This window comes from Crassostrea angulata, chromosome 8 (assembly GCF_025612915.1).
Source record: "Crassostrea angulata isolate pt1a10 chromosome 8, ASM2561291v2, whole genome shotgun sequence".
Classification (NCBI taxonomy): domain Eukaryota; kingdom Metazoa; phylum Mollusca; class Bivalvia; order Ostreida; family Ostreidae; genus Magallana; species Magallana angulata.
The window spans coordinates 57,228,281-57,255,891 of NC_069118.1; the positions used below are offsets into that span (position 1 = coordinate 57,228,281).

The following is a 27,611-nucleotide window of genomic DNA, read 5'->3' on the forward strand; positions in this document are numbered from 1 at the left end:
TCAATTTGCAAGTTCAATAGTGTGCGAATGTAACTTACTTTTTATTATTGGCGCTGGCACATTTTCTAAACAAAAAAACCCAACAAAAAACAACCAATTTAGAAACTTTGAGCATTTACATTCCATCAAATGCAACAACGAATATGTTTAGAAGTTTTAGAAAAGGATCCTTGAGATCTAGTAAATATCGATATTATATCGATTATTAACATAATTTGAATTAATGAAATGTTAACATTAGTCACCATAAAACTACCTAAGTTGCGTTGTAAACCAAATTCATAAAACGTGCACTGATCTTTAACTTTTATCTGAGTGATACTCAATTTGATTCTGAAGCAATACATCCTAGTTAGATAATGTTATGAAATTTTTTTTAAATACATGTATATCGTATGTATATACAGTATATCGTAAGTACTACTACTACTACTACTACTCTCTCTCTCTCTCTCTCTCTCTCTCTCTCTCTCTCTCTCTCTCTCTTATATGATAAAAGAGTTAAAGCATTCTCTATATTTTAAATATTTAATCGCCCTTGTTGTCTTGATATTAAAAAAGTTTCAATTGTGTTAAGCACACGCATAAACTGATTACATTCGAACCCAAAATCGGTATTTTGATTTTAAAAGAAATTTTAAAGTTGCATCATTATCGTTCATTCCGAGCACAATTTACAATATTTCTTTTAAAAAAGAATTAAACTTTTTGGAAAACATGTCTGCTTTTACATCATGGCTACTAGGTTAAACATATCTCTCTTTCTTCCCCTCTCTCTCTGGTTCTCTGTCTCTCTTTCTCTCTCTCTCTCTCTTATATAATAAAATAGTTTTAACCATTTTCTATATTTCGAATATTCAATTGCCTTTGTTGTCTTGATATAAAAACAGAGTATTAATTGTTTTAAGCACACACATAAACTGAAAACATTTGAATTCAAAATCAGTACTTTGATTTTAAAGTTGCATCATTAGTGTTCATTCCGAACGAATATGTATAGAAGTTTTAGCAAAGGATCATTGTGATACAGTAAAAATCGATATTATCTCGATTATTAACATTAGATGAATTAATGAAATATAAACATTAGTTACCATGAAACTACATACGTTGCTTTGTAAACCAAATTCATAAAAAGTGCTTTGATCTTTAACTTTTATCTGAGTGATACTCAATTTGATTCTTAAGCAATACATCTTAGTTAGATAATGTTATGAAAATTTAACTCTTTTTTTTAAATACATGTCTGCTTGTACAGTAATTGGTAATTACTACTCTCTCTCTCTCTCTCTCTCTCTCTCTCTCTCTCTCTCTCTCTCTCTCTCTCTCTCTCTTGATAAATTAGTTTTAACCAGTCTCTATAATTAAAACATTCAATCGCCCTTGTTTTCTTGATATAAAGAAGACATTTTAAAGTTGCATCATTATCGTTCATTCCGAGCAAAAGATACAATATGTCTTTAAAGAAAGAATATACCCATCGTACATTCACTTACAAAAACAGGTTAGCCTGTTTGCATCATCTTGCAAGTTCAATAGTGTGCGAATGTAACTTACTTTTTGTTATTAACGCTGGCATATTTTCTAAAAAACAAAACAAAACAAAAAATCAAAGGCCGGAACGGCCACAAAGGCGTCGAGCTGACATATTTTTCTTTTATATAGAATGATACCAATAATTTGAATTTCTGTACTAATAGTCAAATCAAATGATATTAGACTTAGAATGGAAAAGTATATGAATCATGTTTTCTGCTGCTTTAAAAACAAAAATTAGTATATTTTCTTATAAAATAGGTAGTGGTGCTTTTTTAATACAATAACTCATCATAGTTGCAAAAATCGAAGAAACTTCAAAGTTAAAAAATAATTTGTTTCTTTCTGCTTCAAACAGTCTTTGAACAACTTTCACAGGTTCATAATTTGAATACATTGACAGTGTGTCCCTTATTATAATAATAAAATATTTCATTAATTCATCTAATGTTATTAATCGAGATAATATCGATTTTTACTGTATCACAATGATCGTATGCTAAAACTTCTATACATATTCGTTCGGAATGAACACTAATGATGCAACTTTAAAATTACTTTTAAAATCAAAATACTGAGAGAAAGATGTTTAGCCTCGTATTTATGATGTAAAAGCAGACATGTTTTTCAAAAAAAGTTAAATTTTCATAACGTTATCTAAGATGTATTGCTTAAGAATCAAATTGAGTATCACTCAAAGCTCTTTTTATGAATTTGGTTTACAAAGCTACTTATTTAGTTTCATGGTAACTAATGTTAACATTTCATTAATTCATCTAATGTTAATAATCAAGATAATATTATTTTAACTGTATCACAGGGATCCTTTGCTTAAACTTCTACACATATTAGTTGTTTTATTTGATAGATTGTAAATGCTTAAAATTCCTAAATTCTTTGTTATTTTAGAAATTGGGCCAGTGCCAAGAAAAAGTAAGTTATATTTGCACATTATTGAACTTGCAAGATGATGCAAATAAGCTAACCTGTTTTTGTAAGTGAATATACGATGGGTAAAATTCTATTTAAAAGAAATATTGTATCTTTTGCTCGGAATGAACGATAATGATGCAACTTAAAAATTTCTTTTAAGATCAAAATACCGATTTTGGGTTCAAATGTAAACAGTTTATGCGTGTGCTTAACACAATTGAAACTTTTTTTTATATCAAGACAACAAGGGCAATTAAATATTTGAAATATAGAGAATGCTTTAAACTCTTTTATCATTTAAGAGAGAGAGAGAAAGAAAGAGAGAGACAGACAGACAGAGAGAGAGAGTAGTAATTACGATATACTGTACAAGCAGACATGTATTTTAAAAAAGGAGTTAAATTTTCATAACATTATCTAACTAGGATGTATTGCTTCAGAATCAAATTAAGAGAGAGAGAGAGAGAGAGAGAGAGAGAGAGAGAGAGAGAGAGAGAGAGAGAGAGAAATTTAGCCTTGTTGTTACGATGTTCAAGCAAAGATATATTTTAGAAAAGTTTAATTTTCATAACATTATTTAACTTAGATGCATTGCTTAAGAATCATATTGAGCATCACTTAGATGATAGTTAAAAATCAATGCATGTTTTATGAATTTGGTTTACAAAGCTACTTATCTAGTTTCATGGTAACTAATTTTAACATTTCTTATATTGATCTGATGTTAATAATCGAGATAATATCAAGTTGTTCTGTATCACAAGGATACTTTGCCTTAACTTCTATACATATTTTTTGTTGCATTTGAGGGAATGTAAATGCTCAAAGCTTCTAGATTGGTTTTTAAGGCGTCGAGCTAATGCTCGGCAGCCTTCTAGCAATCGTCTGGATTGGCAATCGTCCAAAAATTCACGCTCTGCACCGCCTTTTGAATGCGTATAAGAAATAAGTTCCTTAAAGTATTAATCGTATTACAAGATTTTTGTTCCATTCATTCAACTGAATTTAGTACAAAAAATACAACTTTGTCTCCCTGGTGATTGACAACTCATTGCATAAGAATAGATTTGTTTAATTAAGAAATGGCGGATGAATACAATCAGGCCTAAGTTTAAAGATTCACTAGATATTATTTTAGTTTATCGCTTACATTTTAATTGGAGACCGTGTCCGATAGAAATAACATTTTAGATGTAAATTTATTTGTTATCGGGCACGGTCTCCAAAATAAATGTAAGCAATAAACGTATCTAGTAATTTCGTTGCAAAAAATAAACTCGATAATGCAGTTGGTTTGGTCGAGCATTTTAGATAGCACGTGTTGTGGATTTGTTGGTAAACAACCATACCATAGGAAATCTTGTTTCAAACAGGAATTGAAATAAATAAATGTATGTTTAACAATAGTTACCATGAAACTACATACGTTGCTTTGTAAACCAAATTCATAAAACGTGCATTGATCTTTAACTTTTATCTGAGTGATACTCAATTTGATTCTTAAGCAATACATCTTAATTAAATAATGTTATGAAAATTTAACTCTTTTTTTTTAAATATATGTCTGCTTGTACAGTACATCGTAATTACTACTCTCTCTCTCTCTCTCTCTCTCTCTCTCTCTCTTTCTCATGATAAATTAGTTTTAACCATTCTCTATAATTAAAACATTCAATCGCCCTTGTTTTCTTGATATGAAAAAGACATTTTAAAGTTGCATCATTATCGTTCATTCCGAGCAAAAGATACAATATGTCTTTAAAGAAAAAATATACCCATCGTACATTCACTTACAAAAACAGGTTAGCCTGTTTGCATCATCTTTCAAGTTCAATAGTGTGCGAATGTAACTTACTTTTTGTTATTGGCGCTGGCATATTTTCTAAAATACAAAACGAAAAAAACCAATCTAGAAGCTTTGAGCATTTACATTCCATCAAATGCAACAAAGAATATGTATAGAAGTTAAGGCAAAGGATCATTGTGATACAGAACAACTTGATATTTTTTCGATTATTAACATTAGATCAATAAATGAAATGTAAAAATTAGTTACCATGAAACTACATAAGTAGCTTTGTTAACTAAATTCATAATACATGTACTGATTTTTAACTTTTATCTAAGTGATACTCAATTTGATTCTTAAGCAATACATCTAAGTTAAATAGTGTGATGAAAATTTAACTTTTTTAAAAATATATGTCTGCTTGTACATCGTAACTACGAGGCAAAATATTCTCTCTCTCTCTCTCTCTCTCTCTCTCTCTCTCTCTCCCCTTTATATGATAAAAAAATTAAACCATTATTCATATTTTAATATGCAATCGCCCTTGTTGTCTTGATTTAAAAAAAGTTTTAATTTTGTTGAGCACACGCATAAAGGACTATGTGCGGTTTTATGCATTTTTTGCCCCCAAAATTTTATAAAGAGCTTTAAAAAAAGATGGAAGATAGTTAGGATCATATTGAAAATAAGGGTGCAAAAGATTATCACCACAGTGACGTCATTATGTAGAAATGACGTCATGAAGATTGCCTGATTTTGATATATTGATGTTTGGTAGCAAAATATGGGTGTTTTCCAATGGTTTTTCGACTGGGAAACATCGAGCGCAGGCTCTCTCAAGTATCATTTTTTTAGTATAATGTGTATATTTATCAGAAGAAAAACATATGTTAAAATCTTACTTGAGCAGACCTGCGCTCTATACTTCCGAATGCAAAATATAAAGCAAAATTGGAAATATTTTCAATTATTTGCAAATTTGTGGGAATTAGGTCATTTAGTTGACGTCATAGATAAATAGCAAATGGGCAATGATGACTAAAATCATGCATCCACTGTACAATGATTTATGAAGATTTGAATTTCATTGGACGCTATTTAAAAATTGGTTAAAATTGGGGCCAGATATTTCACTATACCGCACAGAGTCCTTTATTAAATCTTAACCTAAAATTTGTATTTTAAATTGAAATTTTAAAGTTGCGTCTTTATCGATCATTCTAAGTAAAATATACATTATGTATACTGAGAAAAAAATTATTGATCGTAATTTACTTACATGAACATAAGCACTGTATGTTTATCAAGTTAAGAGTAAGGTTGATAGACAGACCAGCATACTGTACTCAAACTTTTGGTTTTGGGGATACATTAATAATTCACACATTTAATTTACTCACCGAGTCACTAATCTAAATCAAATCAAAATCATCTCGCAAATAAGAAAAGTGATCAAGTTTAACTTACTAAGTGTATGTCCCGGTGATATGTATCCTGAAAGAAAGAAATGAAACATTGAATTTATCTATTATTTATTTTTAAACAAAAGACTTCATATACATATATGAATATGATAAAAATGAAACCAATGAATCTTTACAAGTACAAGTACATTTGTAACAAATTGTACGGTTTAATGTTTTTAATGTAAACTCTGTTTAATTATTGATCATCTTGGATCCAAAAGTATAATTTGTCTCGTGTGGTTAAATTGGTAAAGCTAGAATAATAATTTATTGTTTTTAAAGTGTAAACACGGTGGATGGTTTTGTTTGATTACATGTACCAATATGTTAATAGCAAACACTATATTTGTGACGTGAGTTGCCGAATTTATGTGGGTTTTTTAAATTCATTCGTACATGAGTTTTAATTCTAAACATATTAGATTAAAAAAATGTTTACGTACGAGACGGTAATGTGTATACGAATCAAGCACATTTCTGTTAATATATAAAATAAATTACCCGACTGAGTCATTTTTTTATGATAACTGCTATCAATCAAACTGTGCGTTAAACAAAAAAGAATATTCTAATATCTTTTAGGCAAACATCTGAAATTTTCAGAACGAACCAGATAGTTTCGGTTCCAATGATGTAAAACATTTCATACAACTCAAAGAACAAGGTACCCTTTAAGTAATTGCAACATAATTTTTAAAATATAAAAACAAATTAAATTGTAACTTAAGTTTACACAAGAATACCAAATCATTAGGAATCTTTAAAAAGAAAACCCCATTAATATTTTTGTGACCTAATAAAAAGTGCAGTTTCTTGTATTTTTTTAAAAATCTTGGTGGAAAAGTTCTATTTCCCAATGGTTTTTCAAACAAAAAGTTGTATTCACAGCCATCGCCCACCATGCAATATCATATAAAAATATATTCATTTCATTGTGGACGACTGTGGAAACATTTTCCTTTTTAAAAACTATAAAAAATTAAACGTGCCTTATTATTTCTAACTACATTTTAATATGACATATTGTTAAGGTAGTTATTTTCCTTTAAAAACAGAATAAAGTATATATTTTACACCCCCTTTGCCTATATTTGCTTAAGATGTGAAATGTGTACTTTCATGAGGTATGGAAAACTATTCATTTTAAGGCATAAATTAAAAGAAAATGTACCATCTTCTATCGATGACGAGGAATGTCAAAATAATTATATAAAGAACAAGAGGCCCAATGGGCCACAACGCTCACCTGAGCAACACTGGCTTTAAATGGGCGTTCAAAGGATATTATGCCATGGAAGATTAACCAAAAATAAATATCCGAATTTTCACTTATTTTTGCATATACTTAATCATTGACATATTTACCTTCATAAATACCATTTTTACCAAAAATAAGATCATATGCAATATAAATAACTAAATTTTCAGTTGGTGTTCACGGTTAACTTCCACTTCCCTTTATTTTAGCCCCCCCCCCCATCACTTTATAAAACGATTAAAGTACAGGAGAGCATAAAGGTACATTTTCTCCCTCCACTGCTTGCTAGTTATTGTATTTTTAAAAAATTTATACGTGAAAGAAGAAAAGTGTACCTCAATGCACCAGAATGAATGCGCTCAATTCCTCAAATTAAAAACATTGACATATTTATTTGGCCTTCTCCATTATAAACGATTGTCATTTACCAGGCATGAATTCATTTCGTATGACCTTTCATATCCTCACTCACTTGATTTAAGAAAATAAACTTAACTGAAAATGTTGTCACATATGTTAAAGAGCTATAATTCAAATTAATGTATTGGCAGGCATGTCGCTCTATTGTTCCAAGGCCCATCCATTATTTTCATCTTTATTAAAAAAACACCAAATGTGTACAAACAAAGATGGTTTTCCATTGCAACATTTTTTTAAGAACACCGATAATGCTTTTATCCTCATAATAATAATGTGTCAGGCCTATGGAAACTGTTTAAAAGGCATTGTTTTCATTTACTTGTGTTCAAAACACTATCAAAATTTTGTGTAGATTTATGCCATTCGTCGTTAAAGAAAGGACAACAGAAAGTAATTACAGCATATCATCCTTTTAGCAAGACATTTCTATTGATCAAACAAAATTTCAGTGTCAATTGTAGAATCATATGCAAGATTCATAGCTTGGTTTGAGTCAGGTTTTTGTTCACATGAGTTTATACATTCAACTTAAGAACTTGGTATTTCCTATTCAGCATAGCTGCATTTAAAATATAAACAAACTAAAGCATGACCTCAGCTTTGTGTATAAACATATAGTAGCATTGTGCGCAAAGCTCTGTATCTTGTTTATAACTCGAAGCTTGACTCTCAGGTTAGTAAAATTATAGGAATTTGTAAACAATTGAAACAAGAGAAAACTGCACTAAACAAAGAGAAAACTCAATTTATTTTTCATCACATATATATACTTATATATTTCTAGCAGCAGGAATAATCTCCGTTTAGATTGAAATAGCTGAACATCTTAAAAGAACATGTTGCATTAATCAACTATTACGTAAAGATAATACCGAATTTCACGCACTACCATAATTTGACCCCCATGGTGGCCCCACCCTTTCCGTTGAAATCATGGTTTGAAAAAACTGGAATAAATCAACCCTACCTGAGGATGCTTCCACACAAGTTACAGTTTTTCTGGCCAATTGGTTGTTGAGAAGAATTTTTTTAAAGATTGTTCGCTATGTATTCCTTTGTAAAATTCGACCCACCCACTGTGGATGCAACCTACCCAGGGGATCATTGTTTGAACAAATCTGAATCTACACTTCCTGAGGATGTTTCCAAACAAGTTACAGCTTTCCTGGCTTAATGGTTTTTTGTTGAGAAGATTTATCTCTATATATTCCTACGTAAAAATTTCGACCCCCCCCCCCCATTGTGTCCCAACCTTACCCCCGGGGATCGTGATTTGAAAAAAAATATTTGAATCTACACTACCTGAAGATGCTTCCACAGTTCCAGCTTTTCTGGCTAACTGGTTCTTGCAAAGAATATTTTAATGATTTTTCTCTATACATTTGTATCTAAAAATTTGATCTCCCATTGGAGCCCCACCGTACCCCCAATGATCATTGTTTGGACAAGCTTGAATCTACACTACTTGAGGATGCTTCCACACAAGTTACAGCTTTTCTGGTCGATTGCTTTTTGAGAAGATATTTCTCTGTATATTTCACCTCAGGTGAGCTAACAATTATTTATGTTTCTGCTACATGTACACACTCTTAGTATTTCCATCAGCAATATTAATCTCCGTTTAGACTGAATAAACGAGAACATACTTACCACTAGCCTAAAACACATTGCAGTAATCAGCTATTACGCAAAGACCATTCCGTATTACCATTAGAATTTGTATTTTAGTTGTTAAAGTACAGTACCTGCAGTCAGCTGCCTTACTTTCCGATGTCTATATTTGATTGATGCGTAAAAATTACAAAATATAGGCAATAGTTCCCCTAAGTTATAAATTCTTGAAAACGAAACGAAAATCAAAACAAGCTATACTAGTAACCATCGTCAAAGGTGAAAATGTCAACGCATTAGAATACTTAATCTCAATTTACTTCACAAAATCGGCATTTATGTATCTTGCACGTTTCAAATATTCCTTTCGCACACAAACTGTTCCACAACAACCAAATTCATATTTGTCAGATTGCCCATTTCTTATACGTTCAAAATGGCCGCTTCTTTGTTTCAAAGAGGGTTTTGAGATATTGAATACCGAACCCGAAATTAAACTGATTGGCCCTTATTCTCTCTGTCTTATTATCATTTTCGCAAATTACTCAAATTTGAAACAGAATTAGACCTTAATTTTTGCAATTCATATTTTCCTTCCCATAAAGATAATTTATGCTAAACTACGTTGAATTCGACTCAGTAGTTCTTGAGAAGAAGATTTTTAAAAATGCACCCCCCTTTTTCTACAGTGTCGAGGTTTTCTCAGCTTTGAATAACGATAAGTCTTTCATTTCTGCAATTTATATTTGCCTTATCATAAGGATGCTTTGTGCCAAATTTGGTTGTAATTGGATAAGAGATTTTAGAGAAGAAGTTCAAAATGTAAAAAAGTTTACAGACGGACAGACGGACGATGGACAAAATGCAATCAGAATAGCTCACTTGAGCTTTCAGCTCAAGTGAGCTAAAAAGACATTGAAACAAAGATATGCACAAGCAAACATTATGTTGGTTTGTATAGCATTGTTGCAATGATTGATCCAATGTTCATTTTATAATTGTAAGAAATAACCTTTTCAAAAATTTAATATAGAATAAGAAAAATAATATAATATTCAGACTACCATTAAATGAATCCATATCCATATTTGTATCCAAGCTTTTTGCCTCGTTAGGGTTTGCTTTGGTCTTGTCTGGCAGCGTAACCACCATAGATGTCAAAGGAGTCACAAACTGATACTATAAAAAATGGATGTTTATAATCATGACGTTGACTTTCGCAAAATATCTAAAAAAAAATCCTTTCATTTTCATATTTTTTTAAAATGATTCTATCAAAAACTTTTTACCTTAAGTTAAAGCCGGAGAATCTTCTCGTCTAACTTCTTTAGCTCCGCCTCTGAATCTAGTGCATCTTTCTGCTTCAACAATTGCTTAACGGTCATGTAGGCCCAAAGTTTCTCTATGATGCTTGGATGTCTTGTAGTTACAACTGGTTCAGAGGTCGGATGTCGAAAAGGTGTCGGGTGGGGCGGTGGAAGAATTATACACCAATTTGAAGGTACCTGAAACTCTACCTCTTGATTGCCAATTCCCGTACCATTTACAATTAGTCCTGATTGTAATTTTTTAAGATCTTTGACTTTTCCAGAAACAACCATTTCTGAACCCCTGAAATAAGTTTTAAATACGGTGTTGGTAACTTCTGTGTCAAACAAGGTGCCATCAACGTAGTTAAATTTTACATCTTTTAAAAGAACAGTGGAAATTTCTTTATAAAATCCAGCAATTTGAAGAGCAGCGTCGGAGTCTTCATATATTTTTCTGGCAAAACCATTGTTTTGCGCTGCAACTTTTTTCACGATATCAAAATCAGCCTCTCGTCCAAACGCTACGCTAAAAATTGGAATTTTTGCTTCATTCTCCTTTTTCCAATTGTTCATGATGCGTTCAGTGTTTGTTTCTCCTACAGTGGCTTCTCCGTCTGTTAGAAAAACTAAAACCGGGGCACGCCCATTGTTATCACTTATCTGAGTAAGTTTCTGAATTCCGTCTCTTAATCCTAGATCTATATTCGTTCCTGAAATAAATAAAGTAAACATCTCTACGCTGTCTTTAAATTTTCTTGTGCTTGGTAAAATAAACAATGTGCATTATTTTGAGTATAATTTCTGACAAGTAAATATGTACACTTAGAATTTTTTTTAATGTCGTTTGCATTTGGTTCGTGAAATTGTCTTTCGTTAATTATTACATAGGATGCATATTTGACTATGTTAGCTGTAATAAGTTGCAAGGTCTTGGTGTACCGTGTATGTCGTTTAAGACTTAAACACGACATACTAGTATTTGAACAGAATGTGGTATCTTTATAAACATTATGAAATAATTAATATCTGAATTTAAAACAAAATATGGATAATCATTACAACTGCTATGACTGTAGTTCCGTGCCTACCTCCATTGGCGTTTATATTTTTTATGTAATCTTTAGCATTCTTTATATTTTTAGGTGTTGCTTGAACGAAGCTGTCTGCTTTCCAGTAACTTAAAGAAGAATGAAATGCTATGATCATTATCTTGTCTTCTGCCTTCACATCATCTAGAATTTTTTTTCATTGATTCTTGAAGTTGGGCCATTTTTGTCAATAACATTGATCCACTTTTGTCCAAAACAAACACAATGTCCATCGGCATTGGTTTGACTTCTTCTGGTGCCAGGAAATGAACAAAGTAACCGTCCATAAACTGCAAAAAACACCACGATTAAGCATTAGGAAAAGTGAAATTATTTCATTTTATGTAGAAAATTTTATATCGAACACTTGTTGATAAAAATGGGGTTTTTTTTGGAAAGGTAACAATGATAAAAGTCCCGCCGAAATTCAAACTATTGACTCAATGATTGGTTGATAACACTCTAGTTTATTGCAATACGGTGTTAGGTAAGCATTATGGGAGAAACATATCTAAAACTAAATTTGATTTCATTTTTTTTCGATAGGTAGTACGTCACAATATGGATGTGTGCAATACTACCTTCAAAATTTTAAGACATTGTCCAAAAATAGCTTGTAATAAAGTTTGTAATAAAGTTGTAATAAAGTTGATTCAATTTTTTATATACTGGTGTTTATATTTGTGTTCCTCTTTAATTTTGGTATGAATGGGTTACCGTATGTGAGTCACGAGTGTCGGGTGAGTGTGCTATTTTTAGATCAAGTATTTAAAGTGACCGGTTTTGGTGTAGTGGTCGGTAGAGGGTCCGGTAACGACATCCGCCGGGTGCCACGTTTTGCAACTCCTGTTTTAAAATATGGTGAATATCTCCAGTTAGTATAATACTGAGGAGAAACGGGTAGCCATTGAATTCTGGATTCTGTTTAAGCGGACACGTGTTTTCCTAGCCGTGCGTAAGGGTGTTTGGTACACTTTCCTGAAATACAGACTGTGGGCGTTAGACGGGAATTCTCCTATTGAAGGTCATGTGGGCAACTGACGAATGTCGGGGACGCATTCTGTGCTGAGTGGGGCGTGGTTTTCTGTCCGGGCAATGGTAGGAGAGACCTGCGAGTCCGGGGGCTTCCAGTTAGGATAGCGACTAGAGGGATAGGAAATTTGACGAGGACAGGAGCGTCTCGAGTGCATAGTGACCTTGAGTTCATTTTCAGAGAGAGGTTCTAAGTGTTTAAAAGCGACTGTTATTACAGGCTAATTTTCATATATATGATTTTGAGCTGAAATTTGAACCAATTGTAATATCACGGTATTTTGAATTATTGAACTTAACAATTTTTTGAGTAAATCTTTCGACAAGAGTTTTATTGGTTGAAATAGCTTCTAACAACATTTTGTAGTTTACTTCCATTTTATATCTGATACAGTGTGATTTAATCTTGAATTCAGTTGATATTATCAGATATTTGTTCATTTGTTTAATTGAATTATTATTCTTTTTTTGTTATGTTCGAATGAGAGTGGCGTGAGAGGGGGGGGGGGTGAGAATAATGATTTGTTTTGTTTATTAATTTTTTTTCAAATTAAACTTGTTTATTTTCTTTACAAAATCTTATTGTTCATTCAGCTGACAAAATCCAAAAAGAACTCATTACATATGGTGGCAGCGGTGGGATTTTGTCATTTAGGCTGAGTGATTTTTGTTTTTGTTTTTTGTATTGAATTATTCATGTTTGTTTGAATTAAGAAATTCATATCCGTTGTGATTGAAACATTTTTTTGATTTTTGAAGAAAAGTTCAATAATTGTTTAATTTCTTATTAAAGTTTATTGCAGCTCAGTCCCACCTGAAAGAGAACTGGGTCTTTGATAGTCTGTTGGTTTTGTGGTCTAGAATTGTACGATGTCGTTACCTGGTTGGGTTAAGAAGGCTGTGGATAAGGGTCAAGATTTGTCTACTTGTATGGAGATGTGGAAACATGCGTGTGCAGTGGAGCGGGAAGAATGACAGGCAAGACGAGAGAAAGAGAAAGATGAGTTAGAAATGCAGAGAATGATGAAAAAGAGAGAAAACGTCTGCATGATAAAGATCTTGAAGAGAAAAGGTTAGAGGTGAGAATGAAAGAGTTAGAACTACAAGAAAGAGAGATGAGAGAGCGGGAGACTAATCCAGTAGCAATAGAAGAGAGAGAAGCGAAACACGATGTTAAGTTTATCTTACCAAAATATGTTGAAGGTGAAGACATAGATGTTTTCTTAAGATCTTTTGAGCGTTTAGCAACTCTTCACAAGTGGCAGAAAGCAGAGTGGGCTCTCAGACTGATACCACAACTGACAGATAAGGCGTTCGATACATATGCACGGTTAGGAGAAGTTGAAGCAAATGACTACGATGTCATAAAGAACGCTATTCTGAAGCGGTACCATCTTACAGCTAGCACGTACAAAGATAAGCTCAGAGAGTGTAAGCAATTGTCCAGTGAAACTTTTAGGGAGTTTAGTAGTCGAGCTACCAATTATTTTGACCACTAGTGTCAAATGGAAAAGGTAAATAAAAATCATGATCATCTGGTAGATGTTCTGATGCGTGAACAGCTTACAAATAGTTCTTCTTGAGATCTTCGGATATGGTTGAAAGAGAGACAACCTAAGTCTGTAGAGGAGATGATTGAATTGGCAGAGGCTTACCAGAACGCACATAAAGGTAACCAGGTAATGAACAAAAGACATGTGCCGCAGAGAGAGGTAAGAAACCAAGGTAATGGCGTTAAAAGCAATAACAATCCTATGATCGGTCAAAACAGGGAAGAGAAAAAATGTTTTCAGTGTCGTAGAGTAGGTCACTTTATGAACAAATGTTCTTTACGGAAACAGGTACCCAAGAATTCTAGTCCTGGCTTTAATGATAAAGGTCAACCAACTCAGGGATATACTGGTAAGGATAAAGCAGGTTTGATTCATTCTCCTACTATATCGAGAAAGGGAGTGGCAGTGGAGCTTCCGGTTATAGTAGATGAGAAGAAGTCTGTCATTGAGTCAGTTATTTGTCAGAGTGGACTTAGAATCGAAACAGGTACAGTGAACGGTAAGAGTGCATCAGTACTCAGAGATACCGGGTGCACTGCGATTTTAGTATCTGACAGATTTGTTAGTGATGATGACAAGACAGGGATGACAAGTGATGTTACCCTGGCAAACGGAAGTTCACAAAGATGTCCAGAGGTCTGGATACAGGTATGCACGCCTTATGTGAAAGGTAAGGTTGTTGCTTTGGTGATGAACTCTCCATTTGCTGATTTGATTGTTGGTAACTTTACTAGGGTAGATATTCCAGTGGAGAGATCTACAAGCCCTGTTAAGCCGGATGATAAAATGTGTCAGGCAGTGGAAACTAGAGCTTCAGCAAAGAAGGTATCACAAGATAAAGATGAAGGTATTGGGGATATATCTGTGGTAAACGACATAGTCTCCAGAAATGTGTGGATAGAGGAACAAGGTAAGGATCCTAGTTTGGAAGAGTGCAGAAACAAAGAAGTATCTGAAGGAACGGAGAATGGTAGAAGTTATATCATAAAGGAAAACGGAATGATGTATAGAGTATTTACGACACTTAGTGACGAGGTTCTAAAGCAAGTAATTGTACCAAGTAAGTTCAGAAAGCACATATTGTCGTTGGGTCATGATATCCCCTTAGCAGGTCACATGGGAATTAAGAAGACGAGGGAAAGAATTCTAAGGAATTTCTATTGGCCAGGTATTTTTGAGGATACAAAAAAATACTGTCAATCTTGCCCAAAATGTCAGAAAGGAACGTCAAAGTCGAGGGTAAGTAATGTACCTCTTGTTAAAATTCCCTCAGTTGATTATCCATTCCAGCGTATGGCGATCGACATGGCTGGACCTTTGCCAAGAACGAAACGAGGTAATCAGTACATTTTAGTGATGTGTGATTACGCCACTAAGTATCCTGAAGCAATACCCCTCAGAAGTCAAGATGCAGAAGTTGTAGCGGAAGCTATGATGGAAGTTTTTACGAGACTTGGTGTTCCCAAAGCGTTACTATCAGACCAAGGTACAAACTTTATGTCCTCATTAATTACAGAGCTTTGTAAATTGTAAAGCATCCACAAACTTAACACAACCCCGTACCATCCACTAGCCAACGGTCTCGTTGAAAGGTTCAATGGAACGCTCAAGAGAATGCTTCAGATTTATGCTCAAGACGAACCAGGTAAGTGGGACAAATTGTTACCTTATTTGTTGTTCGCATAAAAAGGGGTTCCCCAACAGACAACTGGATTTTCTCCTTTTGAACTACTTTACGGAAGGTATGTGAGAGGTCCTCTAGCAATACTTAGAGACAGTTTGGAGGAAGATGAGGCGGATAGTCAATTACAGCCATCAGTACTGAGTTATATTCTTGAAACCAGGGAAAAGCTGGCAAAGATGGCGGACATTGTGTCAGAAAATGAAGAAGTAAGTAAAATTGAACAGAAAAGATACTACGATCGGAAAGCAAGGCATCGATCTTTTGAAGTTGGTGACAAGGTACTGGTTTTATTACCTACAAATACAAAGAAGTTACTAGCTCAGTGGAAGGGACCAGTGTCTGTTACAGAGAAAGTAAGTCCAGTCGATTATAGGGTTCAGTATGATAACGGTGTCAGAGAGGTGTACCACATCAACATGTTGAAACGGTGGATAGAGAGGGATGATGACAACGTTGTAAGTGATGAGAAAGTCAGACTCTTCAGATGATGATGATGAGTGGATCGGGAATCCGCTTATGCATGTTACAACTTCTCAAAGGCTGACGCAGAAACAAAAAGGTGAGTTACAAGATTGCTTGGATCAATTTAGTTCTGTTTTGTCCAATGTTCCAGGTCGAACTAGTCTGTTGAAACATCGTGTGGTAACTACAAGTGAAATACCAGTTTTTCAGAAACCTTATCAGATACAGCATACATTGAGGGATGAGGTCAAAAGAGAGTTATCAGTAATGTTGGAGGCAGGTATAGTAGAGCAGTCGGTAAGTCCATATGCCTCACCTGTGGTAATCATTCCCAAGGAAGACCAATCTATTAGGTTTTGTGTTGATTACCGTAGACTAAACGCTGTTACTCAATTTGATCAAGAGTCTAGTGCGCAGATAGAGGAAATCATTGACAGATTGGGAGAAGCTAAGTATCTGAGTAAGTTAGATCTCACTCAAGGATACTGGCAAATTTTACTGGACGACACAAAGGAAAAGAGTGCGTTCATCACACCATTTGGCCATTTTCAGTTTACTGTGATGCCATTTGGTATGATGAATTCAGCAGCTACTTTCAACAGATTGGTAAGAAAGATCTTAATGGGTCATGAAGAGTATTCAGATGCTCTTATTGATGACATTATCATTTTCAGTAAAGACTGGAACAGCCATGTGGGTCATGTAAAAGCAGTTCTTACATCTATTCAGAACGCAGGTCTTAGAGCAAATCCAAAGAAATGCGAGTTTGCAGCTAGAGCATTGGAATTTCTAGGTCATTTAGTCGGAAATGGTCAGGTAAAACCAACCTCAGACAAGTACAGGCTATTTTGAATATCTCTGTTCCCACGAAGAAAAAGGAGGTAAGATCATTTCTGGGCTCTATAAATTTCTACAGAAAGTTTAGAGAAAATTTTTCTGAAAAGTCAGCTAGTTTGTCAGATCTCACTAGAAAGTCAAGCCCGAACAAGGTTGTGTGGACAGATGAACATGATAGATCATTTAGACAATTGAAGTCAGACTTAGTTAGTGCCCCGGTTCTTTGGAATCCGGATTTTGCATTAACATTTACGTTGCAGACAGACGCAAGTGACAGAAGTCTGGGGGCGTTATTATTGCAGGAAAAAAGTGGTGAGTATCATCCGTTAGTCTATCTCAGTAAAAAGCTCCTACCTAGAGAGCAGAACTTCGCTACGGTTGAGAAAGAGTGCTACGCAATTGTGTGGGCGGTGCAGCGTCTGCAAAAGTATCTGTATGGGAGAGAACTTATCATAGAGACAGACCATCGTGCGTTACAGTGGCCTAAGACAATGAAATCACAGAATCCAAGACTCTTACGATGGAGTTTGGTATTGCAGGAATATAGGTTTACTGTTAAGCATATCCCTTGGGCAAACAACAAGATGGCAGATCTCTTGTCGCGGTCGACATAAGTCTTGTCAACTTTATCTGTTATTTATTTACAACGGACATTGGTAAATAAATAGGGGCGTATGTAATAATGTTGATTCAGTTTTGTATATACTGGTGTTTATATTTGTGTTCCTCTTTAATTTTGGTATGAATGGGTTACCGTATGTGAGTGACGAGTGTCGGGTGAGTGTGCTATTTTCAGATCGAGTATTTAAAGTGACCGGTTAGGGTGTAGTGGTCAGTAGAGGGTCCGGTAACGACATCAGCCAGGTGCCACGTTTTGCAGCTCCTGTTTTAAGATATGGTGAATATCTCCAGTTAGTATAATACTGAGGAGAAACGGGTAGCCATTGAATTCTGGATTCTGTTAAGCGGACACGTGTTTTCCTAGCCGTGTGTAAGGGTGTTTGGTACACTTTCCTGAAATACAGACTGTGGGCGTTAGACGGGAATTCTCCTATGGAAGGTCATGTGGGCAACTGACGAATGTCGGGGACGCATTCTGTGCTGAGTAGGGCGTGGTTTTCTGTCCGGGCAATGGTAGTCGACTTGGAGCGAGAGACCTGCGAGTCCGGGGGCTTCCAGTTAGGATAGCGACTAGAGGGATAGGAAATTTGACGAGGGCAGGAGCGTCTCGAGTGCATAGTGACCTTGAGTTCATTTTCAGAGAGAGGTTCTAAGTGTTTAAAAGCGACTGTTATTACAGGCTAATTTTCATATATATGATTTTGAGCTGAAATTTGAACCAATTGTAATATCACGGTATTTTGAATTATTTAACTTAACAATTTTTTGAGTAAATCTTTCGACAAGAGTTTTATTGGTTGAAATAGCTTCTAACAACATTTTGTAGTTTACTTCCATTTTATATCTGATACAGTGTGATTTAATCTTGAATTCAGTTGATATTATCAGATATTTGTTCATTTGTTTAATTGAATTATTATTCTTTTTTTGTTATGTTCGAATGAGAGTGGCGTGAAAGGGGGAGTGAGAATAATGATTTGTTTTGTTTATTAATTTTTTTTTAAATTAAACTTGTTTATTTTCTTTACAAAATCTTATTGTTCATTCAGCTGACAAAATCCAAAAAGAACTCATTACATAGCTATATAAGTAACTCTGAAAAACAAAATTAATTATCCCCCTCTAGCACACGCAATTCCTCTGAAATCAAATTATTTAGCCAGTCACTTCACATGTTTTTATGTTTAAAAAGTCTAAAATTGTTTTGAATTAATTTGATTTATTATAGATCTGATATGGAAAAGATTTACTGTTGATCAACTTACAATTAAATCCCCTGCGTCTTCGCTTCTATCTACATCATATTGGACAATGAACTGACCAGAAATGCCTGACTTTTGTTCGGCTCTCGACGGCGCAAAGGATACAAAAGCTTTTGTTGGAGATAGGCGATCGACAACTGCTAACTCATTTGTTCCTGCAATTAATATTAAACACAACTGTGTTATTACATGCACACATATGGACTACAAAGACCTTCCCATATGTGGTAACCACAGCGCTCAGGAGAATAGACGAGTTTATACAAAGGAATTTTTTTTTATTTAGTCATACAGGAATAAATACTGCTGAGGTCTACGTAAACCACGGCTGTAGGTAATGTTTTTGTTGTTTTGTTTTGTTTTGGTGGGGTTTTTTTCTGGGATAAGTGGCGATTGTAGCCTCAATAAAACACAAAATTTGCAACATTTCTACCAAATATTTCATACCCAGGATAAGTTAGTAGAAGTTATTAAATACACTCAATATCGATCTGTACATTACGTTAAAGAAGTAAAAGATTCTTCCAGAAAATTTAACTTTCGAGTATCTTTTTTCGATTGATTCTGAAATGTAATAGTTCATTTGCTGACCTCCAAGCCTTCTTAACTTTGAAAACATTATTGATTACCAATTCTTGTCAAAAGGTATGTGATTGCACCCATGAGAAAAAAGGGTCCTTATGACATTTTGTATAAAACAGAAAAATCACGTCATAAAGAAATGACTTACGTAAAGAAGAAAAACGATAAAAAAAGAACAAAACACAACTCTTGATCATCCGCATAAAAAATTGTATTGCATATTGGAAAGAATAACACGATTAAACAATTTACATTCCGTGGATTAACTTGCGTTACTGAATCTAACATTGAATGTTTAAAATATAAATTAATTTTAGAATTAACGGTTAATGAGAAATTATTATATTCCCGATTAGTTTTGCTACCAATTATAACTTGTTGATCCGCCCGTTAGCATCTGTTTATTCGCGCGGCAGATCTCAACTTCATGTAGGTCTACAATTTTCATCAAAAGCTTCTGAATCGATTTGGGTCCAAAACCAAGCTTAACAATCGGGATGAAACCCATAACCTTTTTATTCCTCGTTAATTACTTTAATCGCTGTTTATAAAGGCATTAACATATGATCACATCGGAAAACAATAGAGATAACCCACTTGTATAAAAATACCATGATGTTCGCACGGGGATTTTGATATTTAAAAGATGTTTAATATATTTCATCTGTTCAATATTAATGAGTGTTATTTGAATCTAAATTAAAGAGACTAGTGAATGAATTATTATCAAAAATAGGTGTTTAATCTATAGGTTGAAACTATATGTAGATCCAGTCCTTTATCAATTAATAAGCTTGATATCATTCCAAATTGTAAGCTTTTCAGGTATGCCATTTTGTTGATTTTTTAAATAGATAATAATAAATGAAACTTAAATTTGATAAATTCATTTTATAAAATTCTTAGTTAGTTTTAAATAACAACCCTTCACTTAAGCATCATCATATTTCGCACTGTAACTTACAGTTATTCGAGTTAAAATAATTAGAAGAAATTAATCATGGCATTTCATTAGCTTCATTAGTCTGTCTAATTTCCAGACTATTGTTATTGCATCCATTTCATATAGATTAGATGTACACTCTTAAAATTGTTTTAACTGAATGTATATATATAAAAAAAAAGTTTACATATAACTATAAAATGTGGTGCATACAGATTTAAGCGCAAAGGCAAATTCAAGTTTACTTTACGATTGTCATTTAATTGTTGCAAATATACATTTATACAATATAAGCACAATCTTATTTTTTGCCCCCGCCCTTTTTCTCCTGTGGTCAGACAGTTTAAAATTAAGGCACAATAGCAGTATTATTTAATAGGTGATTATTAAGTGCAGATTATTTATAATAAAACTGATATAGAATATATTTTTCAACTCTTCATTAGTTTAAGTGCAACAATATTGTGAAGAACAGATAAACATTGACCACGAATATTTACTCGGCTACTTTCTCTGTGTTATCAAAATGTGTTCAAAACAGCGTACATGTATACTGTAATACAATGTAAATAAATAAAATATCATAATAATTTTGAAGGGCCAAACTTACCTCTGAAATTAAGTTAACAAAACCTATTAAAAGAACTCGACTTGCTTAATAATAATTCTTTTCTGGCGGTCTAATAAGTAAAAATAATCAAATTCATACCCTGTCAAAATTGTTCAAAGACTATTTAATTTTTACATGTCAGAAGCAGAGTAATTACAGTCGGACTCAAAGATATTGTAGATTTTTTAAATATAAAGTAAATTGCAATTAGAGATTTACCCTCTGGTCCTTCAGTTAGTAGATCGTTCCTTAACAGTGGAGTCTTGATTGTTGTAATGTTACTGGTCTCCTTGATCAAGACGTGGATTTTCAGGTCGTCCACTACCTGCCTAGGGTTGATGTATATGACATGGTCATACAGTCCTGTTGTTCTCTTCAGAAGTTCCCGGTATGTCAGCTGGAATGTCACTTTTTCTGTGGCCGCAATGTTGACTTGTATTTGAAATTTGTTGGTTTCTCTTGGTATGGAGAAGAAAATGATGATGCTATGTTTTGTTTAATCAGAAATTCTTAACATAGTACTTTATGCACTATTTATTTGGCTTGATTTATTTATTTGGACTTGAACGCCTGCAAGCAATAATTTAGACACCTAATGATAAATACCATAGAAACAAACAAATGCGCAAAAATACAAATCATAGACGAAAAGAATTTTGCGAAAAATTACGAACTATAAATTGTTGAATCATAAACGACTACATCAAGAGAATTTTGTTGATTTAAAAAAAATAGAATAAAAAAATGACACGAAGTTTTATAAATCGTAGGTTCCCAATTAATGCTGTCAGAATTCAACAGGATATATTTACATTCAGTGTATATTTCCCCTTTTGTTTGCAGTTGAAATCTCCACTGCGACGTTCAATATTCTATGAATACACAGTGCTAATTCATGCGCCATGAGCATATATATAAACGTCTCCATGTGTTTAAATTATATTTATTTTTGTTAAATGAAATAAAACTTTCAATCTTACATAACCAATTTGAAAAACAATCAAAATATATTTCTACTTCTTAAAAAAAAAATTTCTACACAAAGTTTCTGGCACTATATTTTTTGTCGCGGAAGTTAACTAAATTACACGTAAATATGGCTGTTCCATGTATGTTTCATATGCCTGACTAAGAGCGTAAATAATGGCTTTAAAGCGGCGATACACAGTTTTTCATACAGATAGACATCAGTATGAAAATATAAATATAAGCATAGAATGCTTATTTTTGGATGTCGTCAGTCCTAAGACACACCAAGCGGTGCAGACAAACTTAATACCGCGCGTAAAGGAATTAATTTGCTAATTTCTTTGGGTCGAAATTTTATCTGCAATTATGTTCAAGGATTAAAGCAGTAAATCTTATCTTGCTTTCAAATTGACAGACGTTTTCGTATTTCACTTGTACAACACAATGCTGACAAGCTCGAATCAAATAAGGATGACTGCACTCCAGGACATTCAAAATTGCGAAATCAAATTTTAAATGGGCATATTTCTTATAATTGTAGGCATTTTCAAACGTCTTCAATGCGACTTAATAATTACATTCATTAAAAGTTCAAATTTACAAAGCACGAAGTCGTTTTCATAGGAGAGGGTTACTACATTTTCTTGAATCTCTGTATAATAATGAGGACGCCGACGTTATACACAGTCAGCAAATGTTTATCTATTGTTCTCTATTCAACGGTAGTTGTATATTGAAATGTATAAGCTTTTGTTAAAAGGAGATCAATAGACAGACATGCACTCATCGTTAAACAGAAAAAACTGTTTCTTCTTGCTTTTCCGTTCTCTGTTGAAAACGGTATACTTTGACCAGTTGAATATTATAATTCACCACGTGATTTCTAACCCCCAGGAGCACGTTACACAAAGATTCCCTAGGATATTTACTAAGAGAGAACCTAAGATATGTATAAGTTATAACTTAGGAAGATCCTAAGATTTGTCAAAGCAGTTTCACAGAACATTCTTAGCGTAACACAGTCGACCTAACTTATTTTGTAAAGTCACGTTTATACCATGTAGTTAATTCTAAGTTAATACCCATATTGTAACTTCTTTTCACTATGACACACTTGTTGACTGACTGTAAAAATTCATTCCCTTGTTCACCTAGAAACCTCTATGAAAAGTAAAACGTGTAAATAGAGTGTAAATAGTGCGGTGTCTATGTGCATGAAAAAATGACAATAACAAACCGTCAACCATCTCAAAAATCCATAAAACGATATACAAATTCGAAGCACAGCAACACAGACCTCCAAAAAGATAGAGGTAGGATCAGGTGCCTAGGGGGAGTGAACGTCCTCTGCTGAAACTGTGTATGGTATCTTACCTCCACATGCATACACGAGTGGGTAATCTTACGTGATACATTCGTATATTATCTGAAAACGGATTTTTTTTTAATTTAAGGACGACGGACCCAGTTCCATTTGCTCAGATATATCGAAACATCGAAATTTCAATATTACGTCACAATCACTAACAGGCAAATCGCAAATATATATATATATATATATATATATATATATATATATATATATATATATATATATATATATATATATATATATATTATATCTTCTCAACGTCATTAATGCATACTTTATGTAGCGCAGGAAGTGGCTGACCTTGCTATAATATAACATGCTAAAATATACTTTTCTAAAAATTATTTAACATGCACACATACATGTATCTTTAAGGGATCTAAAGTACTGTGGTGGGTTTTATATTAGTTCAAGTTAATAATAATCATCTGCATAAATTAGTTTACAGAATTTTAGACAGCGAACAATTCATTTACATTTGGATCCGCTTCAATACTCGTATTAAAAATAGAGTAAACCGCACCTGTGTTTAAGTTTTGAAGTATTTTATCAAGCACAACTGAACAGCATACTCTGATAGTTGTTTTGTTTCATACATCAACCTCTCGATAATGTATATACACTTTTTCTTAGAGTTTGAGCAGTGCTTCTCGTGAAAAAAGTAGAAAAACAAAACGACAAACCGCACAGAGAGAAGTGGTAAAGAATTGTCCGTTGTCTATGCTCCATAGGGGAGTGCATAGGGCTTAAGTAAGTAAGTTAAGCACTTTGGCATGTGCCCCCGTCGAAAAGATGTCGATGACATGATCATTTTTTAAATGACATTAATTCCAAATCATTGTTTAGGTGTCAAAATTTTAGTTTAAAATCTTTTCAAGAATCTTTTAAGAATTCTTTTTCTCTCACAAAAACGCTTAACCCAATTATTTTTAATTGAAAAAGAGAAGTAACAAAACAATTCTTTGGAATGGCCCCTACCAAGACTTTAATTCGATTTTTATGTTATTATTTGATTGATTTTATATATCTTTAGTAACTCTAACTCATATAAATTTTCATGAAAATCACTATTGTACAAGTAAATTGGGTCCGTCTTCCTTAAGATGTTATGCATTGATCAAAGCATCATTTATTTTTGCTACATGTACCTATACTTCTTTATTTCAAATATTTTTGGATATGATAGCATCAATCAATTACATGTTAAAACATTGGTCACTGCTAGTATTTCTGTTATTCTTACAAATGAACAAGTGCACTTTAGTTTAGTTGGTCTATTATTTATAGCCCGAGTTAACAAGTATATTTATGCTTATTCCCAAAAGTAAAACAAAAGTTAAGAATCAAAATGTAATTTTACCATACCATAGTGTATATTTAAATGAAATACAATAGTCACATACAGTGACAAGTAGGATTTAGAATACATCAAATAAATGCATTAAATGAATGCATCTCGGCTAAAAGAAAAAACGAGAATAACGACAAAAATTCCTAAACAAAACACCATTCCCATGGAGGAATTTGCATCGATATTCCTAAACCACTTCCCGGTCATCAATAGCCCCAAATAAAAAAGACCCTTTCCTTTACAAATAAAACACCTAAAATTTCACTCGAAAAAGAAAAGCTTATTCAATACTACAACAACTTAGCTACTCCTCGACAACGCCGAATTTTCAAGGTTTATCAATGTTGTTGAATAAGAAAGACAAGGAAAATAATTGCAATAGTTAAAAAATTTCAGACACCATGATAGTCAGCATTTATTGAACAAACATATTACCATTGAAAAAAATTGACCTTTTTATAAAGAAAAAGAAAAAACATAAGTACAATATGCTGTGATTGTATTCAATGTTTTAAAGCAAAGTAAAGGGATCGTTATAGCAAAAGAAATAGTTAATATATCATGCATGGGGACTTGATCTCGGCCCTCAATATTATAGTATTATCGGTTTGTGCGTTATTGATTAACTTGTTAATTCTTTTCGAACACGTAAATTGTTGACTTCAACCACTGGTTTAGGATCATCAATGGCTTCTGATCCCTTATATATTCTATAGCAGAATGCCATCTAAACTTTTAAGTAGAGTTTAAAATGTTTAGATTTAGTTATTCATCCTTAACCTGTCAATCAAACAATTGATGGATTGTAAGAATCATTTAAATATTTTTCAGAAATTTGATGCGTAGAGTTTTTTAGAATACTGATTTAAGAACAGCATAGCATTACACAAGAATCACAAAACACGACATACTTGGCAACAATATGTCCAGCACTTCGACTTTGGGATTTTGCAGCTTCATATTCTTGTTTGGCTTGTTCCTTTTCTTTAACCTTTCCCTCAATTTCCTTGCCATTTATAATTCTATTTCAAAAAGGTAAACGTTTCAACGTTTGCAATTCTTTTGTCAAAGATAATGAGCTGATGATTTGATGGGACTTTTATTGATCATACTTACAATTTAAAAATGGTAATGAAGGCCTCGGTGGGGAGGGTCAGATCAAACAGAGCTTCGCTTGCAGTTGGCTCTTTATTGACTACCTTACTGGTAACAACTGTCTTAGCAAAGCGAAAGTCTATTTCAGACGACACATGAAGAAAATATATCTATGAAAAAACAAAATGCATCATTATAAAAGCATTGAAAATAAATTAAACATTTCTTGGCATTGAAAAAATAACGTTTGGTCACTTAACCTGTTAATAGTTTTGCTCATATTAATATCCTTATTTTTTCAAGATTCTTTAAAAGAGTCTGTAAACTAATGGTGCGTTTTTGATAAATATGTTGATTAAACCACATGTATATGAAAACATGATTACAAATATCATACCTCTGGTGACTTGGATTGCGACGGAACAAAACACAGTAGTACCACAGCAATACTACTGATTTCCTGCATATTCTCTGAAATTCGTAACTGAAAGTGATTTGTCAAACTGAAATTTGGTCTATATATTTGTAAAACGTTTGCTGGGGTTGCATTACGAGAGAGAATAATCCGCCTATGGAAACCCAAAGGATGTTTCTTTTTTTGACCTATCACATGGCAGACTATCTATAATGGTCTTCATTTATTTTCGCACTGGTGATGTTGGTCTTGTTTACAATAGTGTTTTTATCGTGTTATTTCATGCAGTTGTTTGCAAACTTGAGTTACATGTATGCAAATATGAATCTTCTAATGAAATCATTGTATTTGAGATATTTTTTTTAACAAAATAAGCACACCTCTTGTTGATTTAGATCTTCAGTATGAGAGTAAAACTATACAGGCTCCTGTTGCGTATTTTTGTACTGTTGAAACTGGGTGTTGAGAAATAGTTGGGACGGGGATGGTAATCATTTGTTTTATTAAAAGTTTTTCAAAAACAAATTATACATAAAGTTACGTGTACAATATTGCAATTTGAAATAGCTCAGTTTCTCCATTATCTGATCTTTTTTTCATTTTCCACCAGAAATGTCAAGTGATAATGTTCAAAATCATACTTAACGAGGCCGGGTCTAATTTGTTCTGCCCTAGATTTTTGGATGAAACTCTTTACATGAATTTCTACTGATATAATTATTATTTTACGATTAAAAATAAGACATTTACCACACCGTTTGTTTAGGGGGTCATCTCAAAGTTTGTTAATCTTTAACATAGGACCCTATGGGATTTTGCTTGAAATGTATCAATTTTGCATATTTTTTACATTTTTTCAAAACTTCTGCCCTAGGGATTTCTTTTTGTGTTCTACATATTAAAGTTATTGCTAAAAGGCATCAAATGGTCAAATAAAAAAAACCTTTTACCTCCTGGTTTGTTCCAGGGGTCTCATCAAAGTTGATTTTTGTATGCCCAATTTCCCGGATTAGTCAGATAATGGCTATTTTTTATTTGACAAAGGCGGAAAAGATGATCTATTTAGTATTATTAAAACATTCAGACATATTTAAGTAATAAAAAAAATATATAACATCACATATTAAGGGTCATTAATATAAAATACATGGTTATTTTCTTGAAATATATGAATTAAGCTATATTTAGGCGGGTTAAGAAAACGTGACAGAGGGCTAGGCTTGCTGAATCCTCTTCACGTTTTCGACCCGAGCCCAAATATAGCTTATACTTCGAGACATTTATATTTATTCCACAATATAACATTATTTTTACGCATCAAACGAGATATTTTCAACAATTTTCGCTGAATATCTGCAGTTGAAACTATCACGCCATGGCGTCAACCAAGTAAAAAGATGACGTCACAATAC

The 27,611-nt window shown here is 33.2% G+C and overlaps 1 protein-coding gene across 1 annotated transcript; it reads right to left on the reverse strand.

Moving 5' to 3' along the window:
• LOC128161131 (inter-alpha-trypsin inhibitor heavy chain H3-like) lies at positions 1-26,799 on the reverse strand. The gene is given in 11 exon segments (XM_052824365.1): positions 1-65; positions 10,078-10,192; positions 10,303-11,033; positions 11,412-11,568; positions 11,570-11,701; positions 18,866-19,017; positions 21,217-21,459; positions 25,599-25,711; positions 25,806-25,954; positions 26,182-26,353; positions 26,741-26,799. Coding segments are annotated over 11 exon segments (2,088 nt in total).
• Between the last annotated feature and the right edge of the window lie 812 nt (positions 26,800-27,611).